This window comes from Microtus pennsylvanicus, chromosome 14 (assembly GCF_037038515.1).
Source record: "Microtus pennsylvanicus isolate mMicPen1 chromosome 14, mMicPen1.hap1, whole genome shotgun sequence".
Taxonomy (NCBI): Eukaryota; Metazoa; Chordata; class Mammalia; order Rodentia; family Cricetidae; genus Microtus; species Microtus pennsylvanicus.
Genome location: NC_134592.1, coordinates 829,514 through 848,356, shown reverse-complemented (window position 1 = coordinate 848,356; position 18,843 = coordinate 829,514). Strand labels below are relative to the sequence as shown.

The 18,843-nt window shown below is 39.9% G+C and overlaps 1 protein-coding gene across 1 annotated transcript in view; it reads right to left on the bottom strand.

Moving 5' to 3' along the window:
• Abcb5 (ATP binding cassette subfamily B member 5) overlaps window positions 1–18,843 on the bottom strand; it is a 99,155-nt gene that overhangs the window by 17,826 nt on the left and 62,486 nt on the right. Inside the window, 1 exon segment of the mRNA XM_075948527.1 lies at window positions 3,028–3,234. Within this exon segment, the coding sequence (XP_075804642.1) occupies window positions 3,028–3,234 (207 nt within the window).

The following is an 18,843-nucleotide window of genomic DNA, read 5'->3' as shown; positions in this document are numbered from 1 at the left end:
AGACAAGTCAAGTAAATAATTATCCCATCACAGAATTGTAAATCATAGCCAAACAGGACTCGGGAACAACCCAACAAGGCACCACACAAAGTGGCTGCAAAATGCTTTCTAAGACAAAACTAGTTCTATTTTGAAGTCTAGAAGCTCAAAAAAGCAATTCAAGTATGACTAATGTTTCTTTATTAAAAAAGAATGTAATGACATGAGTTTCAGAATGGGAAAGGGAAGGCTTCTGACTTAGAATACCATGTAAATCTGAGAGTGGGTTAGATATCTTCAAAGATAGATTTTGTGTTACCACATTTTGTTTCAGACTGCCCCTGTAGACTGCCATACAGGGCACCCAGGTGCACACCTCACATTTATTGAAGGACATTTTGGGGTTGCCAGAGTTGACTAGATGGTTTTAAAGTACTAGGATTCTGCTCTCAGTTTTCATGTTCAGTTGTTTCAAATTCTTATTAACTTTATTAATCTCAAAGAATGCTTCACTTTTCACATATGTTGTTTACAAAGAAAATGACAAAGAATGCTGGAGTCTTGCTCTAGAGCAAAAAAGAGAGGAGCATTAATAAGAAGCTCTTTGTGATTATTTCCCACAGTCTAGAGTATAACATCACTATAGAAATTTAGAAAATACGCTAGCTTTTTAAAATGTATATGAGTGTCTTGCTGTCTACATGTCTGCATACCATATGCATGCCTGGTGCCCACAGATCCCATGGAGGTGGAATTATGACAGTTGTTAGTCACCATGTGGGTGCTGGGAACTGAACTCAGTTTCTTTGGAAAAGCAGCAGGAGCTCTTAATCATTGAGCCACCTCTGAAGCCTCAGGAAATACTGTAGTCTTAAGAAAAACTAATAAAGCCATTTTTATCAGAATAAAGAGAAACATTTGATGATTTCTTTTAGTTTACATAAGCAAAGAAAAGAAAGGCTAGCATATTTTATTATTAAAAATTTTAATTTACATAGATTAATTGATTGTGTATATGCACTTGTGTATAGGAGGGCATAAATGGGCAGGGGAGAGGGCAGCTTTGGTTCTGTTCTTTTCCTTTCACCGTGTGGGATTCCACGATCAAACCCAGGTCATCAGGCTTGGCAGCAAGTGCCTTTACCTACTGAGCCATCTCGCTGGCCTGGTCTATATTCTAAGTTGGTTTTTGGTAAGTTGACTTGCTGAAAGCAATAGGGACAGACTCAGATTGCCTAATTTAGCAGCAGTTACTTATTGTACAATCTCGGGTTAATCTCATGACTCAAAAATAAACTATCAAAGGGCACATTTATAACAAAAGCTCATGACAGAAAAAAATGAGAAAAGAAATCTTATTAGTGTCTCAATAATTTAGAAAATGTTCAAATCATCACCATTTTAAAAACATACATGGAAGGCTAAACAACTCTTCACTGTCTCTGAGGCAAATATTTGCTAAGTAGTTCAGTTTATACAGTACAAGCAGACATTCCAACGCTCTTTCTTTTTCTAGTGTAAGAAATGTGGAAAGGTCCAAGGGTTAGGCAAACCAGATCACTAAGTAGCTGTCTACACTTAAGAATGTGTGTGATGTTTATCCTATGGCAGCTCTATTCTAGTTACTACGATGTGGACTATAGATGACATTGTTATGGTTTAAATAAAATGCCCCAGGTCCCAAAGCAGTGGTAGGCAGTGGCACTCAAGACCACGGCAGGCCACAAAGGCAGCCAGCCGGGTCCCAGGTAGGAAGCTGAGAGACCGAGATAAATAGCCACACCATGTAGAGTGAAGTTAGATATTTACTTAGTGGGTTATGGCAGGAGAAGGGAGGAAGGGGGAACAGCAGAGAGAGAGGAGAGAGAGAGAGAGAGAGAGAGAGAGAGAGAGAGAGAGAGAGAGAGAGAGAGAAACAGAGAGGGGAGAAAAGGAGAAGTAGGGGGAAGGGAGAGACAGAAGCAGCCTCTTTGAAAGAGAGATGGATAAGGAGAAGGACTCTGGCTGCAGGCAGGCAGGAAGATCTGCCTGCCTCAGCAGTAGATGGGGGGCAGTGGATGGGACTTGTCTCTTAAAGGGACAGGACAGACCATTACAGACATGTAAGTTATTTTCATATTCAAAGGATGGCAATCAGCTTTGAAGCAGTAGGAAGAGAGAAAAAGCCTAAGGCCTGGAATACACTGCAGCTTCTAAAAGTCTGTCACAATAAAAAGGACTGTAGCATACAAAGCAACCCAAACAAAACAAATGTCATCCCCCTAACGAAAGCATTAAAACACATTGTAAGAGTAGGAAGCCCGAGACAGTAATGTTTGCTAGCTACTAGAGGAATGGATGAGCAGAAGTTCTTCCACCAAATGACCTCTTTTAACACAGATGGTTACTCTATGGCAGTGTTTTCCTAAACCTCAAACATAATGCTCACTTTTTTGATCCTGAGATCCTGAGATGCTTAAATGTGCCAAAGGATTTTCTATATATTTGCATGAATTATTTACTTTGATTATAAAAAAATGATAGGTAGTATTTAGGTATTATCAATTTCATTGTCTTGTATTCAGTAGCTGTTAGATTTCTTGTACATTTTGAGGAATAAAATACCCAGAATTATTGTTGGCGAACTTTTAATTATTCCGTAAATAGAGGCTAGGGAATCATAGCATTATAAAATCCCCCTTGACAGTAAGAGTAATAGCAGATTACACTGTTATGTATGCTTGCTATCTTCTGGCTGCCATTCTAAGTGTTTTCTATAACGATGCTGTTTTGTGTAATACACAGATCTGTAAATGGATTTTTTTTGTCATCCTTGCTTTTCAGAGGATCAAACGAAAAGTGGCAAATGTGTATCTAACGTATTTGTGCCACACGTGCAGGACCTGGCTCAGCTCTGTTCTGAGTCCTAGACTACATTGCTGTAATATACCCACACCTCGTCCAGCACTGATCTACCTGCATTTCAGTATGTATACAGCGCTCTGCAGATTCCTAAGAGACGAAGTTATAAACATGCGACTAGTGAGGAAAACAGAGCCTGTCCTTTACCTTTCCAGCACTCTTGCGTTCTTGCTTATTCCTGCTGGCAAATCCAGCCACCGCCGCAGTCTCAATCATCCCTGTAGGTGGAGTGAGTACAGGTGCGAAGCTGAGCATCGGGAGAGTCATCTTCTACCCGTGTATAAAGGAGATAAGAGCAGACAGCACCATGCTGGTCACATCTTGGGTTATGATACCAAGTTTTGAAGTTGCTGCCTAGAATCAGACATATTTGGGGCAGGGCATGAAATTTAGAAGAATTCTTATATACTCCTGTAAAATAAGGTGTTAAACTTTCACTTGGACTTAACTATTAATGAGGACACATATTTTGTGAAAACCTGGCTAAGGAATCCTTTCATTTTCCACCTTATATTCAGGATTGTCGGCCGCACAAAATGGCACCTGTTCTCACTGTGTAGGTGGTTTTATTTTTTGTTTTTTTCAGATGGATCTCTACACACAGTCCTGGCTGTCCTTTCAGTCACTGAGAAGACTGGCCTCAAACTCTGAGAGATCCTCCTGCCTCCAGCTGAGTACTGGTGTGCATCACCATCTCCCACAAGCAGGACCTGCTTAAAAGTCACACTGAGAGGTCTTTTTAGATGTGTGGGATATCATGCTCTGATTCTAATTAAATGTCTTGAAAATTAAAATAACAGGTTTCTTTTGTCTCATTGAAAGGTGTCCCTGCTTTCTTGCATGCACACACACATACACACACCATATACATACCCTATCTCAACCCTAATTTATAGTGGATTTTCTTTTAAATAACTGGTCTTATTATTACTGTTTATTATTATTATTATTATTTGTGTGTGTATATGCTACCCACATGGAAAGGTCAGAGGATAGCTCTGTGAGTTATTTCTTTCTTTCCAGCTTTATGTGGGTTCTGAGATTCTAGTTGTGGACTGAATGACAAGTGCTGAGTCATCTTACCAGCTCCTAACTCAGAAATGACAAGTGCTGAGTCATCTTACCAGCCTCTAATTTAGAAACATGTGAAAACAAAGCTGGCTCTTGAAGAAGGAGCAGAGTGATGGGCACTGTGTACTATAATAAAGCAAAGAAGTAAGAGTAAGTTAATCTTTCATGAAGAATTTTTTAGTGTTTGTTGTTATGAAACTGCACTGACATTTATTTGGTATTTTAAAGGAAAATAAATATCTTAATATTTAATACCATTAAAGTACCAGTTTTACAGACTTACATAATGACATGCACTTAAAATTTAAGTGCCTGGAAAACATGTTTTGAATTGCATATATAAACTTTGTAAAGATTCCATGTATTATACCTAAATAAAAGAATTCTGTTTTTTGCTTACATAGTTATTAAAATCAACTTTTTATCTCTAAAAAGATACTGGAATGAATTGTCTGTTTCTATTTTAACAAAATTTCTTTATGTAATCTGTAAAGCTGAGATTGTTGTGTAGCTTTGGCACAGTTAACTCTCATATGACTTACACCAGTCTGTCTTGCTGAGTCTCAGCAGTGGTGAGCCACAGGTACCTCCAGGAGTCCTAGACTATACACTTGAGGGAGCACTGACAGACAAGAGCACTTGTAGGAGAGCGAAGAAGGCTCATCATCATGGAAGATCTCTGCTGCTTTGCTCATTATCACTGCTCTGGCCCATGGGCTGAAATAGGAAGCAGTATGAGTGTGTGAGTATGTGTTTACTTACATAATCTCTCCCCCCCCCCCCCCCCCCCGTTTGGGTCTTACAGACAGGATTTCTCTGTGCAGCCCTGGCTGTCCTAGAACTCGTTCTGTAGACCAGGCTGGTCTCAAACTCACAGAGATCTGCTTGTCTCTGCCTGACAAATGCTGGAATTAAGGAAGTGAGCTACCACTGCTTAGCATCTAAAATTTCTTGGGTCCAAGAGTCTCTGTAGTTCTCACAAATTCCTACCCAAGGCTACAAGTCTCCTTCTTTCCTTCTTTTTTGTCTCTCTTCACAAGGGAGAAATAGGGATCTCCTTTTTCCTTCCTCCCCTCCTGCTCCTTCCCTTCCCCTCCACTTTTCTCTTCTCCTCTCCCCTCTTTTTCCTTTATCTGTTTGTGTTTTTTTTTTTAAATTTATTTATTATGTATGCATGTATACCTGCAGTCCAGAAGAGGGCACCAGATCTCATTATAGATGGCTGTTGTGATCTAGCTGCCCTTACTCCCCTTGACCAACAGCAGAATTCCTTGTGGTCTGTAATTGACAAGGATGTTTGTGTTCTTTCTGGCTGGTGGTTTTCTACACAAGCAGTAGAGGTGTAAAAGGCTTTTAGCTCAGGGCAAAATAAAGGTTGCTGTTCTTCCACCTGAAAAGAAGCCTCCGTGTCTCAATCCCTGCATCTAGGCTGCCATGGTGTGGCAGTAGGCCACCACGTAGTTGCTGGGAATTGAACTCAGGACCTCTGGAAGAACAGCCAATGCTCTTAACCTCTGAACCATCTCTCTAGCCCTTTTATGTGTTTTAACATGAGGTTTCATATTATGATTCTGACTGGCTTGGAACTTGTGAAAATATTCCTGCTTCTGTCTCTTCAAGTGCTGAGATTGCTGGCATGTGATACCATGCTTGACTCTTAATTTTCCTTAATAGACTTATTTCTCCATCTATAACCTATTGACTATCACATGACTACTTTTTCCTGCTTGGCACCATTTTCACCTTGCTCTGGGTGCTCCACCCATGTTTTTGATACAATGCCTGCATGCCTGGTTCATCATATCTAGGCTCTAGCACCTACCTTCCTTTTCCCACAAAGATAGAATACCAGCATTCAGCTATTACATCATATAGTGTTCAATGGAAAGATTAGAGGTTCTCTTTTACTCAAGTATGTGCTTTAAATAAGATATTTACCATTTTCTTTTTTATACTTAACAGATTGGTCTCATTAAGTAAGGGCGTAAGTGGCAATATTAAGACAGAAAAGGAGGTAGAAACATTGTAGTGCAAGGTAAGAAAATATTCCCCAAATAATCTTTAAGTAAGTAGAACTGTATAGTTGTTATATAAGCACTGCATGCTTAATGTGGTGTCAGAAGCCTTCAGTCTTAGCACTCAGGAGGCAGAGGCAGAGGCAGATGCAGAAGGTCTGTATAAGTTAAAGCCAGATTGTTCTGTATAGTGAATTCAGTGAATTCAAGCTATGTAGTGAGTTCAAGACCAGTGAATACTATGTAGTGAGACTCTGTCTTAACATCCTCCCTCCACTGCCACCAAAGAAAGCCCAAAGAGCAATATTGTCAGGAGCCAATTTTCCCCCAAAATTATTACAGGAACCATCACCCTGGGGAGTCTGCAGAGAACCCAACACCCCCAATTGTATTGAGAACTGTTCTATTGACAGAGCCTACCCCCCCCACAATTATCTGTTAATAGAGAGCTATCTGTTAGCGGAACCCGCCCCACATTCCAAACTATCTAGAGAACTAGGTGTGTCAACTTGTGATTTCCTGGCCTATGTGACCTGACTGAACGTAACCTCCTGGCCTACGTGACCAACGTGAACCACGCGGCAAAAGTCCAGCCCCCTGTGCCCCCCCCCCAAATTCCTTATCCTATATAAGCTGTAACCCTGTCTCTAATAAACTGAGACTTTTACAAGAACCCCGCTTGGCCTCCTTCCTCTCTTTCCGCCCATATCTTCCAGATAGTGCCTCTCCAGGACCCTGGAATTACTGAACTGCTAGGCGGGTTACAACCCCTAGACTGAGTAACCCGCTGAGGCGGACAACACAATATTTCTTATGTCATATGAATGTTCCTTCAGTGGGGAACTTGATACTTAGGCAATGCACTAAAATGTTAACTTTCTTTAGTGTTATGAAGAAAAATAATAAGAACAGATTTTCACTGTGGCCCTGGTCTGGAACTCTCAGTGTAGACAAGCATCCTTAAACTCATAGAGATTCTCCTGGTTCTGTCTCTCAAGGGATGAGATTAAAGGCATGTACCACTACATTTAGCCAGGCACCTGATTTTTGGCAAAGGTGTCTAAAAATATTTATTGAAGGGAAGACATTGTGGGTTGACTAGTATTCATGTTAACTTGACAGGAGCTAGAGGCATCTGATAGGGGGCGGGGCTGAGTTGAGAAAAATGACTCCATCAGTTTGGGCTGTAGGAGGGCCTCTATGGCATTTTATTAATTAGTGATTGACAGAGAAGGGCCCACAATGGGAGAGACACCATGGAGCTGCCGGATCCAGATGCTGGGAATCTTACCTGGTAAGCCACTGCCACATGACGATACACAGATTAATAGAAATGGGTTAAATTAATGTAAGAGTTAGCCAATGAGAAGTTAGAGCTAATGGGCCAGTGTTTTAACTAATACAGTTTCTGTGTGATTATTGGCACCCACATGACCATCTAAATCCACATAAAACCCGAGAGTGCTTGAAAAAGAATTCTAGATAAAAAATAATACAGAGTTTAACACAGCTTCTTGCTGTTTGCTGGCAGCTTGCTGAAGCACCTTTAAGAGAGATTTTCCTGATTTAGCCATAGTAGGAAAAAAGCCATAGCTGTCTTAAAATGCTGGCTTTCTGGGCTATGCTGCCAGGGTGACCTCTGGCTCTTTCAGGAGACCAACTATTTGGATGGGATTTTTGAGCAGACTGCTGCTGCCTGCTTAATGGTAACGTGGACCAGCTTTGTGTCTGTAACTGGGGTGGTGCACGTGGCTCAGAGACACAAGTGGCTCCACCATGCTGGACTGTGCAGAGTGAGCAGGAAGTACCATATATATCATAGTAATAGTGCAGCTTAAGTTTTATACTGTGCATAGCAAGCAGACAGTGCCATATATTCCCTACTAATAGCACAACTTAAGTTTTTAAGAAGCAGTTTTCATTTTAAGAAGTTCTCCTGGACAGTAAAGAATTACAGATTCACAATAGGACAGATTCATACATAAAAAGGTCACAGTGTTGGATAAATGTACGTAGGCTTAGAAGAGAGAAGAAAAAAGAGTATGGAGGGTCATAAAATAAAGTCAATGATTCAATAAAAAAAGGGTGTAATGTAGTTAAAGACACAGAGTACAGACAGTCATAGATTAAAGGAGTAAATAAAAATAAGCCAAGTAAAGATGGAAAATTCACAGAGAGGCTGGATTATGTATATTATTGTTTTTTTGAATTTTTTAACTGTGAAGGAGCTAAGCACAGTGAGACATTTCATTGTATGGGCTGCTAAGCTAAACCAGCATGTATATTATAAAGGTATCATGACTTCCACATTTGGGTCTAAGGATATGTTGCTTTGGAAAAAATGGTTCTTCTTTTGTTTCCACAGAGGATGAGAACCTGTGGATTCATTCCAGGCTAATATGGTTTGATAGACCACATCTCCTTGAAAGGTCACAGTGAACAATCCCAAAAAATTATGTCACCTAACTGCTGACTGAAACGAACCTAACGCACAGGATACACCATGAAAGACCTGATAACAGCACCTGCAATCAGCAGAAAGCAGTATGGACCCATATTCTCAAATATTGTCTATAAATGTTTGTTTACATTTAAAGGAGGATATGATATAGATGTGAACAATTTGCATTGGTATGGATCTTGGTTTATTGATACAAATTTAAAGTAAATTTTGCTATATGTATATGTATTTCTGATCTTGATTAAAGTATTGTGTTTGTGTAATTCACTTAAAAATATGTATAATTAAGAAATATAGGTTAGTACATAAGATTTTTATATGTACAGATATATATTTTAGTTAGATAGTTACTCTCTAAATCTTTCATAGACCTTCAGAATATGGCGTTTAAATGCTTTAAAAATTTAGGACTTTTCATGACAAGGAGACACATCTGCTCCTGGCAGCACCAAGCTACTTCAAGAGGAAAATGGACATTGAAGAGGCTCCTTATAGTGTTGGTTAGCCATTTGGGCAAGAACCTGCTCTTGCCTGGACTGCTTAACTGGACATGCAGGACCCGCAGAGAAATGACTACTGAACTTGCCTAAAGGTGAGATGATCCTTCTGGGTTCCTGATTCATGAAAGAGTCTGCTAGACATTCTGCAGGACACAGAAGAAAGTGACTGACAAACTGCCAATATAGGTGGAACTGTCTTTGAAATTTCCTGCTTCATGGAAAAGTCTGCAAGATACTATGGTCCCGTAGGCTGAAGAAGGATGCCCCAATGATACAGAAGAAGTCTGGGTGACTCTCCAGGCAGCGAGATGTCTCTGTCATTTCTAGAATTTTGGAAGTTGCTTACAATGCACTTCCTGTTTACTTAGGTAATTTTATATCCTTCTGGAGTCTTTGATGGAGTTGAATAATAGCTATATAGTTATAATTTTCCTTAGTTATGATAAAAGATCAAATAGATATAAATATTGTAATTGTAATTCTTGTTTAATATCTGTTTTGTTATATGTAATTTTACTATGTTAAAGTAAAAGGGGAGATGATGTGGGAGTTCCCTCAGTGTGCTGCAAATGAATAAAAAAACTGCCTTGGCCTGTTGATAGGGCAAAACTTAGGTATTCAGAGAAAACAAAATGTCATTCTGGGAAGAAGAAGGCAGAGTGGGAGAGATGCCATGGAGCTGCCAGATATAGACACTGGGAATTTTACCCAGTATGCCACTGCCATGTGATGATACACAAATTAACAGAAATGGGTTAAATTGATGTAAGAGTTAGCCAACAAGAAGTTAGATTTAATGGGCCAAGCATTGTTTTAATTAATACAGTTTCTGTGCTATCATTTCAGTTCTGGGTGGCTGGGACAAACAAGGGGCCCTCCTCCTATAGCCCAGCCCATTGTGGATGGTACCATCCTTAAGCTGGAGGTCCTGGGTCATATAAGAAGGTTGGTTGAGCAAGACATGGAGAGCAAGTCAGTAAGCAGCACTCCTTAATGGCCTCTACATCAGTTCTTGCTTCCAGGTTCCAGCCTTGTTTGGGTTACTGTCCTGACTTTTGTCAGTAATAGACTATGATGTTGACGTGTACGCTAAATCAAATATGTCTTCCCTAGGTTGCTTTTGGTCATGATATTTCATCATAGCAATAGTAACCATAATTAAGACAACCTCTTCAGCAAATGATACCTGGAAAATAAATGCTCACTTGTAAAAGAATAAAAGTATATCTTCATTTCTTACCTTGAACGAGAAACTCAACTCCAAATTGGTCAAGGATATTAATTTTGACCAGAAATCTGTGATGGAGGAAGATGGATTTTCTTACAGACTTGATAGGATTTGTAAAATTATGTCTTTCCCAAAGTATACAATGTCTAGTAAACTATAAAAAGTGATTTGGGGGAGGCAGAGAGATAACTCAGAAGTTAAGAGCACATGCCACTTTTCCAGAAGACCTGGGTTCAATTCCCGGCACCCATATAGCAGCTCATAACTGCCTGTAACTCCAGTTCCAGGGAATCTGATACTCTTATTCAGACACACATGCAGGCAAAACATCAATGCACATAACATAGAAATAAATTATTTAAGAAAAAACAGCTAAAGGGGGCATAACTGGTAAGAAAACTACATACAGAGGAGTGGCTAGCCTGGGCAAATTAAAGGGATATTAGGATGCAATTATAGTAACATTCTACATGGAAGAATTTCTGCTTCTGGCCAAGATGGAGTAACATTTATCTTTTATCAGAAACACAAAGGAAGTACGTGGCAGGATGGTGTTTAAGATATTTGACATAAGGTAACCAGTGGCAAAAATGGCAGACATACATAGTGATTGCCTTAGCATCTTCCTTTAAGTTTTCAGAGCAGTGCAGAGATGTGAACTGAAGCAGAACACTGTAGTAATAGGAGCAGCGGGGCTGCATCCCCAGCACCCTGGCCGCCTGGCTAGCTTATGCTCCAAAATAACAACACACAAACTGTATTCTTTTAAACACTGCTTGGCCCATTAGCTCTAGCCCCTACTGGCTAATTCTGATATCCTGATCAACCCATCTCTAATAAACTGTGTTGCACCGGTCTTACCGGGAAAGATTCAGCATGTCTGACCTGGCGGCTTGCTTCATCGCATGCATCTGCCCGGGAGAAGGGAGCATGGCATCTCTGAGCTCCCAGCATTCTGTTCTGTTTACTCCTCCCACCTATGTTTTAACCTATCAGGGCCAAGCAGTTTCTTTATTGCTTAACCAATGAAATCAACAGATTGATATATGACACTCCCACATCAGAACACAGCAGACTGGTGAGCAAGCTGAGGAGCTGAGGCATCAAGGTCAGCTTACAGAATATTTACCAGAGAAGAAATAGGGCTAAACTGAGGCAAAGCAGATAATTGATGGAAGGTGCTTTTTTGAGTATTTAACTAAAATATGCATGCACGTGAGGACTGGGTTGTCTAGAGAGGGCCTGGCTAGAGAGAGCTGTGACTCACAGGACTCTGGGTAGAGTGCACAGAGTCATGTTGCTTTGGAAGTAGACTTCAGCCGTGTTGAACAAACAACATAAACACTTGAAAGGAACGAGCCCTTCCCAGGTGATTTTAACTTATTGAAAAATGACAATCAAGAATATATAAGAAGATAATAATACCTGGCATCTAAATTGCCAATTTCCTAATGTGTAGTATCTAATAAAAAATAGCCAGGTGTGTTAAAAGTAGTACAGTGAGACTTATAGTACGGCCAGAATACATATTAGAGTACTACTCAGCAGTAAAAAACAAGGACTTCTTGAATTTTGCATACAAATGGATGGAAATAAAAAACACTATCCTGAGTGAGGTAAGCCAGACCCCAAAAGAGGAACATGGGATGTACTCACTCATATTTGGTTTCTAGCCATAAATAAAGGACATTGAGCCTATAATTCGTGATCCTAGAGAAGCTAAATAAGAAGGTGAATCCAAAAACAAACATATACTCATCCTCCTGAATATTAACCTTCATCAGATGATAAAAGGAGACAGAGACCCACATTGGAGCACCGGACTGAAATCTCAAGGTCCAAATCAGGAGCAGAAGAAGAGAGAGCACGAGCAAGGAACTCAGGACCGCGAGGGGTGCACCCACACACTGAGACAATGGGGATGTTCTATCGGGAACCCACTAAGGCCAGCTGGACTGGGTCTGAAAAAGCCTGGGATAAAACCGGACTTGCTGAACATAGCGGACAATGAGGACTACTGAGAACTCAAGAACAATGGCAATGGGTTTTTGATCCTACTGCACGTACTGGCTTTGGGGGAGCCTAGGCAGTTTGGATGCTCACCTTACTGGACCTGGATGGAGGTGGGTGGTCCTTGGACTTCCCACAGGGCAGGGAACCCTGATTGCTCTTCGGGCTGATGAGGGAGGGGGACTTGACCGGGGGAGGGGGAGGGAAATGGGAGGCGGTGGCGGTGAGGAGGCAGAAATCTCAAAGAAAGAAAGAAAGAAAGAAAGAAAGAAAGAAAGAAAGAAAGAAAGAAAGAAAGAAAGAAAGAAGTTAATCAGCTGAAATCACTCCAGAACTGACAGAGGGTTAGATGCTGGGTTTTCTCGCTTATACATAGACTCAGAAAACATCAAGCTTATAGAAAGAGAATAACACTGTGTCTACCAGAAGCTGACCCTTAAACACTATGTTTTACAGCCATAATATGTCATGGATCACTGTGTGTTCTAATTATATCACACGGCTTTTGGCTTGTAAGCTATGACACTATGTACTACAAATACAAAAAAAATTTAAGTATTACGAAAGTGACACCATAACACTCCCATTTTGTAGAAAGACAAAATTCAGAAAACAATAGAAAAACTGAAATGGAATATTAGAATTTTCTTCCTAAAATATAAAAATGAGACTTAAGCTAATTTTGTAAGTGGCCTATTTACCAGTCAAAATAATCATGCATAGATAATAGTTAAGTTAATCACATCTGGTTGTAGCAGGGGAGGAGAGGTGTCCAGGATGCAAACCTTGTTATAACACTGTTATTGGTTAATAACTGCTCTTCAGAGTTGAAGATACCAAAAGAGCAACATCAATAGTAAATTTTTGATAACTAGATTATTTTAATAGCCAATCAGATGGCACATACTTGCTATCTTCGGAAGCTGAGGCAGGAGGATACTGAGTTCAAGGATATCCTGCTCTACATAGTTTGAGGCCAGCCTAGGTTACATAACAAAACTCTTTTCTCTCTCTCTCTCTCTCTCTCTCTCTCTCTCTCTCTCTCTCTCTCTCTCTGAGTGTGTGACAGTGACTGTTTCTATATTAATATAAAGATATGCAGATATAAAGATTACACATATAACGATTTATATGCAAAGATTCTTCTTTGCAGTGGGTTTCCTGGCTCACAATGGGTTTGTATATGTTAATGCCACTTACTACTCGGTTTGTTTCTGCTTTGACACATGAAACTTAACGTGACTGAAATGTTAAGAATTTCTATATAGAACAACTATACATAAGAATACTTACAGAACCTAAGAGAGAACTATGTCAATATAACCTGAAGTGGAATCTGCTAAGACGGTACTATAAGTGGTGGTAGTGAAAATATATATGAGAAGAAATAACGATTAGTTGGACAAACAGACAAAAGCTTGCCATAAGAATGCACATTCTATTTACTCATTGTTATAACTCATCAGTGTGCTTTTTGTGGAAAAAAATCATTGAATTTACCAGATTGTGCTACACACTTGATCATTCTTAATAAACTTAGCCTAAAACCTCAGGACAGGACTGTAATTATATGTCAACTTATACTGTGCTAAATAAAGTCATTTCAGTGACTACTAATGTTGCTTGACTCAAAAGGACTATCAAGTTGTTTTATGTACATCCCATGTCAGAGTGAAATCAAGAAATGAGGTCAGCATTGCCCAAGTTAATATGCCAGCACAAACTGATCAGTTCGTTGGCTCTGGAATTAATAAATAAAGTAAATGTTTATGATTTCTTGAGGCAACATAATTATAGCTTCGATGAGCTGAGCTCTTGGCATCAGGATTGGGTGTGATGATGGCACAGAGTGTGCACCATGGCGTCAATAACATGTTTTTTTGTGTGTGCAAAACTGAGGTAAGACTTATGGTTGATGACAGAGTTACTAGAATTCATAGAAATAATTATAACTTGTAATTGTGTAGAATCTAGCTTCCAAAAGAAACTAAAATGGATTTATACTTTTATTAAAACTGCTTATTATATGGGAGTCTGTTGATAGATATGTGGGCAGAAAGCCATTACCTGGGGCTAAAACAATAGCAGTTAAAGAGGCTGTGTTCACTTCTTTTAGGAAAGACTTTGTCATGCTGGGTTGCTGTGTGACTACACCTCACCCAGATGTTCTGATCATTGTTCTCAAAACACCAGAGCTTCTGCTTCTCCTTCTCCTTCTCCTTCTTCGAGACTCTGTGTGGCTCTGGCTGTCCTGAAACTCACTCTGTAGATCAAGCAGGCCTTGAACTCAGAGATCTGCCTGCCTCTGCCTCCTGAGTGCTGGGATTAAAGGTGTGTGCCACCACGGCCCTGCTAGCATCAGAGCTTCTAAAAGTGATAGTGAGAATATTTGTCAGCAGAAAAAAAAGAATTTGTTTGACAATTCAAAAAAGCTAATTGTATGTACACATATAATATAATATATAATATAATACTATTATATATTTTGAGCTAAAAGTTTATGACTAAAACATATTGTTTGTTATTAAGGATCTGTTTTATGGAAATTCACCCTAATAAACATAGCAAACTTAACTGAAATTGCATCATACAGAAATTGGAATATGATTTACCTACATTCATATGATAGAAATATGACATGAAATTATTTCTAGACTTATCTCTAGTATCTTTTCTTGCTAAAGGAATTAGTGAGCAAATAAGGCAGGCCGGCCATTCCTTATCTGCTAGGAAGAGTATCTATCATGGTGGGTGTGAACTCACTGTTATGAAGCCAAGCAAATATTTATGTAAACTCAAATCACTCTCACACCTCGACATCTTTTCTCATTTTATCTTTCAAATTCATTGAGTTCACAGTGTCTAGGACCTGATCATTTTTCGATAGTTATTGATTTTTGAAAAGGATTTATTTCTTTTTATTTTGTGTATATGGGTCTTTTGCCTACATGTAGTGTCTGTGCACTGTGTGTATGCTTGGTGCTCTTGGAGGCCACCAGAGGGCATTGGGAGCTCTGGGATAGGAATTACAGGGGGTTGTGAGCTACCATGTGGGTGCTGGAAACCAAACCCAGGTCCTTTACAAGAGCAACTTAAAATCTGAGCCATCTTTCCAGTCCCATCACAATTACTTTTGATTAAAGTAGAATGTTTTGACTTGTTCAGAAGTTGCTGTAGGGGCAATATTTTCAGTTGCAATAAGGAAGTTTCATTGATCACCAGCCCTAATTAGATGACTAAAAGGGTCAAGCTGGGCAATGTTATGTTTTTTAATTTTATTTTTTATTTATATGCATGTGTCTGTGTATGTTGTGTGTGTTTGCATACACATCCTTGTGTAAATGTCAGAAGACAGCTCTGTGGAGTCAGATGTCTGCTTGCACCTTCATGTTGATTCTGGGACTAGAATTCAGTTACTTGTAGTAACTGCCTTTATCTGCTGAATCCTCCAGGCCCACTAGCAACCTAGTAATATTCTTTTTCCTTTTCTCTTTCTTTCTTTCTTTCTTTCTTTCTTTCTTTCTTTCTTTCCTTCCTTCTTTCTTTCTTTCTTTTTTTCTTTTTCTTTCTCTTATAAAGGATTATAAAATCTGATAAAGTATTTCATTCAAAACATTTGAAAGGTAGTAAGAAAAAATAGCACATTAGCACAGTAAAGAAAAAATACCACTTTTGTGGACTGGGGTTTTGCATGGACTTGCCAGGACTGGCATTTCTGTCTAGGGTTGCAGCTGGCACCTCAGATGCAGTGGTTGTTCCTACCACCCTGTTTTCTGTTACACAAATACTGTACTTAATATGTTTGCACAGAAAGGTCTTCAGCCCCATTTTAAAATTGAAATCTCATCCAAAGAGGCCTTATTATCTGTTAGAGTTCATATTCTAACAGAGCTTTAAACATTTATCGTGGATTGGGATGATGGCTCAGTGGATTTGAAGGTCTAAGTTCTGGTCCCTAGCAACCATATAACTTAACCACACCTGTATCCACAGCGCATAGGAGCTGGAGATAAAAGATGGCTGGCGTGTGCTGGTATTGGCTGAGCTCCAGTTTCAGTCAGAGGCCTTGTCTCAGGGCAATAAGAAAGAGTGACGGAGCAGGGTACCTGACATCCTCCACTGGCCAAATGTATCTGGGCATGCATGTACATGCACACACCCACACACCTGCATTAACAAAAGCAACCTCACTTAAATTAAGACTGTGATAATTTGCTTTGTACTCATTTTCTCAATTATATTAAAATTTTATTTGTTTTATAAAGGTTAATTTTATTAAAATAATTTGAAAAATGGTATTTATTCTATCATCTATTATCTATCTGTCTATCTATCATCTATCTATCTATCTATCTATCTATCTATCTATCTATCTATCTATCTATCTATCATCTCTTTGTCTAATGTCACCGTGTAGCCCAGGCTGGCCTTAAATTCACTATGTGAAACAAGCTAGCCTGTAGCTTGGAGCAATCCTCCTGTTTTAGTTTCTCAAGCACTGAAATTACAGACATAAACTACCACACTTGTTTAGCAAGTTGTTCTTTTCCTCCTGCAACAACCCAATTCTCACACTTACTCGAGCATCATGCTAAGTGTGATGCTACCATTTCCGTGACCTGAATATGATGAATAACATTTTCTTTACCTGTGATATGACAGGCTGGTGTTATACATACTGTCTAACATGATCTGCTTAACAATTCACACAGAGTACACCCCTAAATCATAATTACTAAATATCCCTTTAAGTAAGGTCTTAGTTTCTGGGGAAATGGGAATTAAACTTTTTGTTTCATAACATTTCTGGTGCTGGGCAAAGTGCATGCTTTTAATTCTAGTGTTTGGAGGCTGAGGCAGGATGGAACTTCATGGGCTCAAGGCCAGCCTGGGTTGCTTAATGATGCCCTGTCTTAAAACAAAGCAATGAAACAGTCTGTGCAGGGTGTGTTTTCTTTCCTCTTTCTAATTTCTTGTTCTATTATTTCCTTGTGAACTCTTGATTCTAATTCTTAGAATCTTTTTAGTTTTAGATTTATTCTAATACACGGACCCTGATCTCAAAGATATCCTTCAGTCTTTCCTTAAGAATTCCCTGTTGGGGTCACCTTCTTATTTAGCTTCTCTAGGATCACAAATTATATGCTCAATATCCTTTATTTATAGCTAGAAACCAATTATGAGTGAGTACTTCCCATGTTTATCTTTTTGGGTCTGGGATACCACACTCAGGATAGTGTTTTCTATTTTCATCCATTTGCATGCAAAATTCAAGAAGTCCTTGTTTTTTACTGCTGAGTAGTACTCTAATATGTATATATTCCACACTTTCTTCATCCATTCTTCCATTTAAGGGCATCTAGGTTGTTTCCAGGTTCTGGCTATTACAAACAATGCTGCTATGAACATAGTTGAACAAATGCTTTTGTCATATGATAGGGCATCTCTTGGGTATATTCCGAAGAGTGGTATTATTGGATCTTGGGGTAGGTTGATCCCAAATTTCCTGAGAAATCGCCACACTGATTTCCAAAGTGTTTGCACAAGTTTGCATTCCCACCAGCAATGGATGAGTGTGTCCCTTACTCTACAACCTCATCTGCCTGGATATGGGAAGTAGACAAGATTGCCCGGCAAAAACTGGGAACTTGGGGGTGGGGTGGCATGGGGATAAGGGGAATTGGGGTGAGAAATGTGAGAAGGAGAGGATTGGGGGAGCTTGGGGGAATGGGATGTTTGGGATAAAGGAAGGGTGGACACGGGAGCAGAGAAATATATATCCTAATTAAGGGAGCCACCTTAGGGTTGGCAAGAGACTTGACTCTAGAGGGGCTCGCAAGTGTCCAGGGAGATGTCCCCAGATAGTACCTTGTGCAACTGAGGAGAGGGAACCTGAAATGACCCTATCCTATAGCCATACTGATGAATATCTTGCATATCACCTTAGAACCTTCATCTGGTGATGGATGGAGATAGAGACAGAGACCCACACTGGAGCACTGGACTGAGCTCCCAAGGTCCCAATGAGGAGCAGAAGGAAGGAGAAGATGAGCAAGGAAGTCAGGACCACGAGGGGTGCACCCACCCACTGAGACAAGGAGGCTGATCTATTGGGAGCTCACCAAGGCCAGCTGGACTGTGACTGAAAAAGCATGGGATAAAATGAACTTTCTGAACATGGTGGACCATGAAGGCTGATGAGAAGCCAAAGACAATGGCACTAGGTTTCGATCCTAATACATGAACTGGCTTTGTGGGAGCCTAGCCTGTTTGGATGCTCACCCTCCTGGACCTGGATAGAAGTGGAAGGACCTTGGACTTCCCACAGGGCAGGGAATCTGGACTGCTCTTCATTCTTGAGAGGGAGGGGGAATGAGTGGGGGGGAGGGGGAGTGGGGGGAGGGGGCAATGTGTGGGAGGAGGGGGAGGGAAATGGGAAATGGGGAGAAGACGGAAATTTTTTATTCAACAACTAAAAAAAAAAAGAAAGAAAAAAAAGAATTCCCTGTTGGCCATGATACTCTGGGTCTCCTTAATCGTAGGTCACCTCAGCATAACACACAGGTAGACACAGACACACATGCATAGATACACATACATACCACACATACTATGCTATTTAACAAATAAGACCACAGGTCTGGAAAGAAGGCTCAGTCGGAAAAGACAACTTTTGCC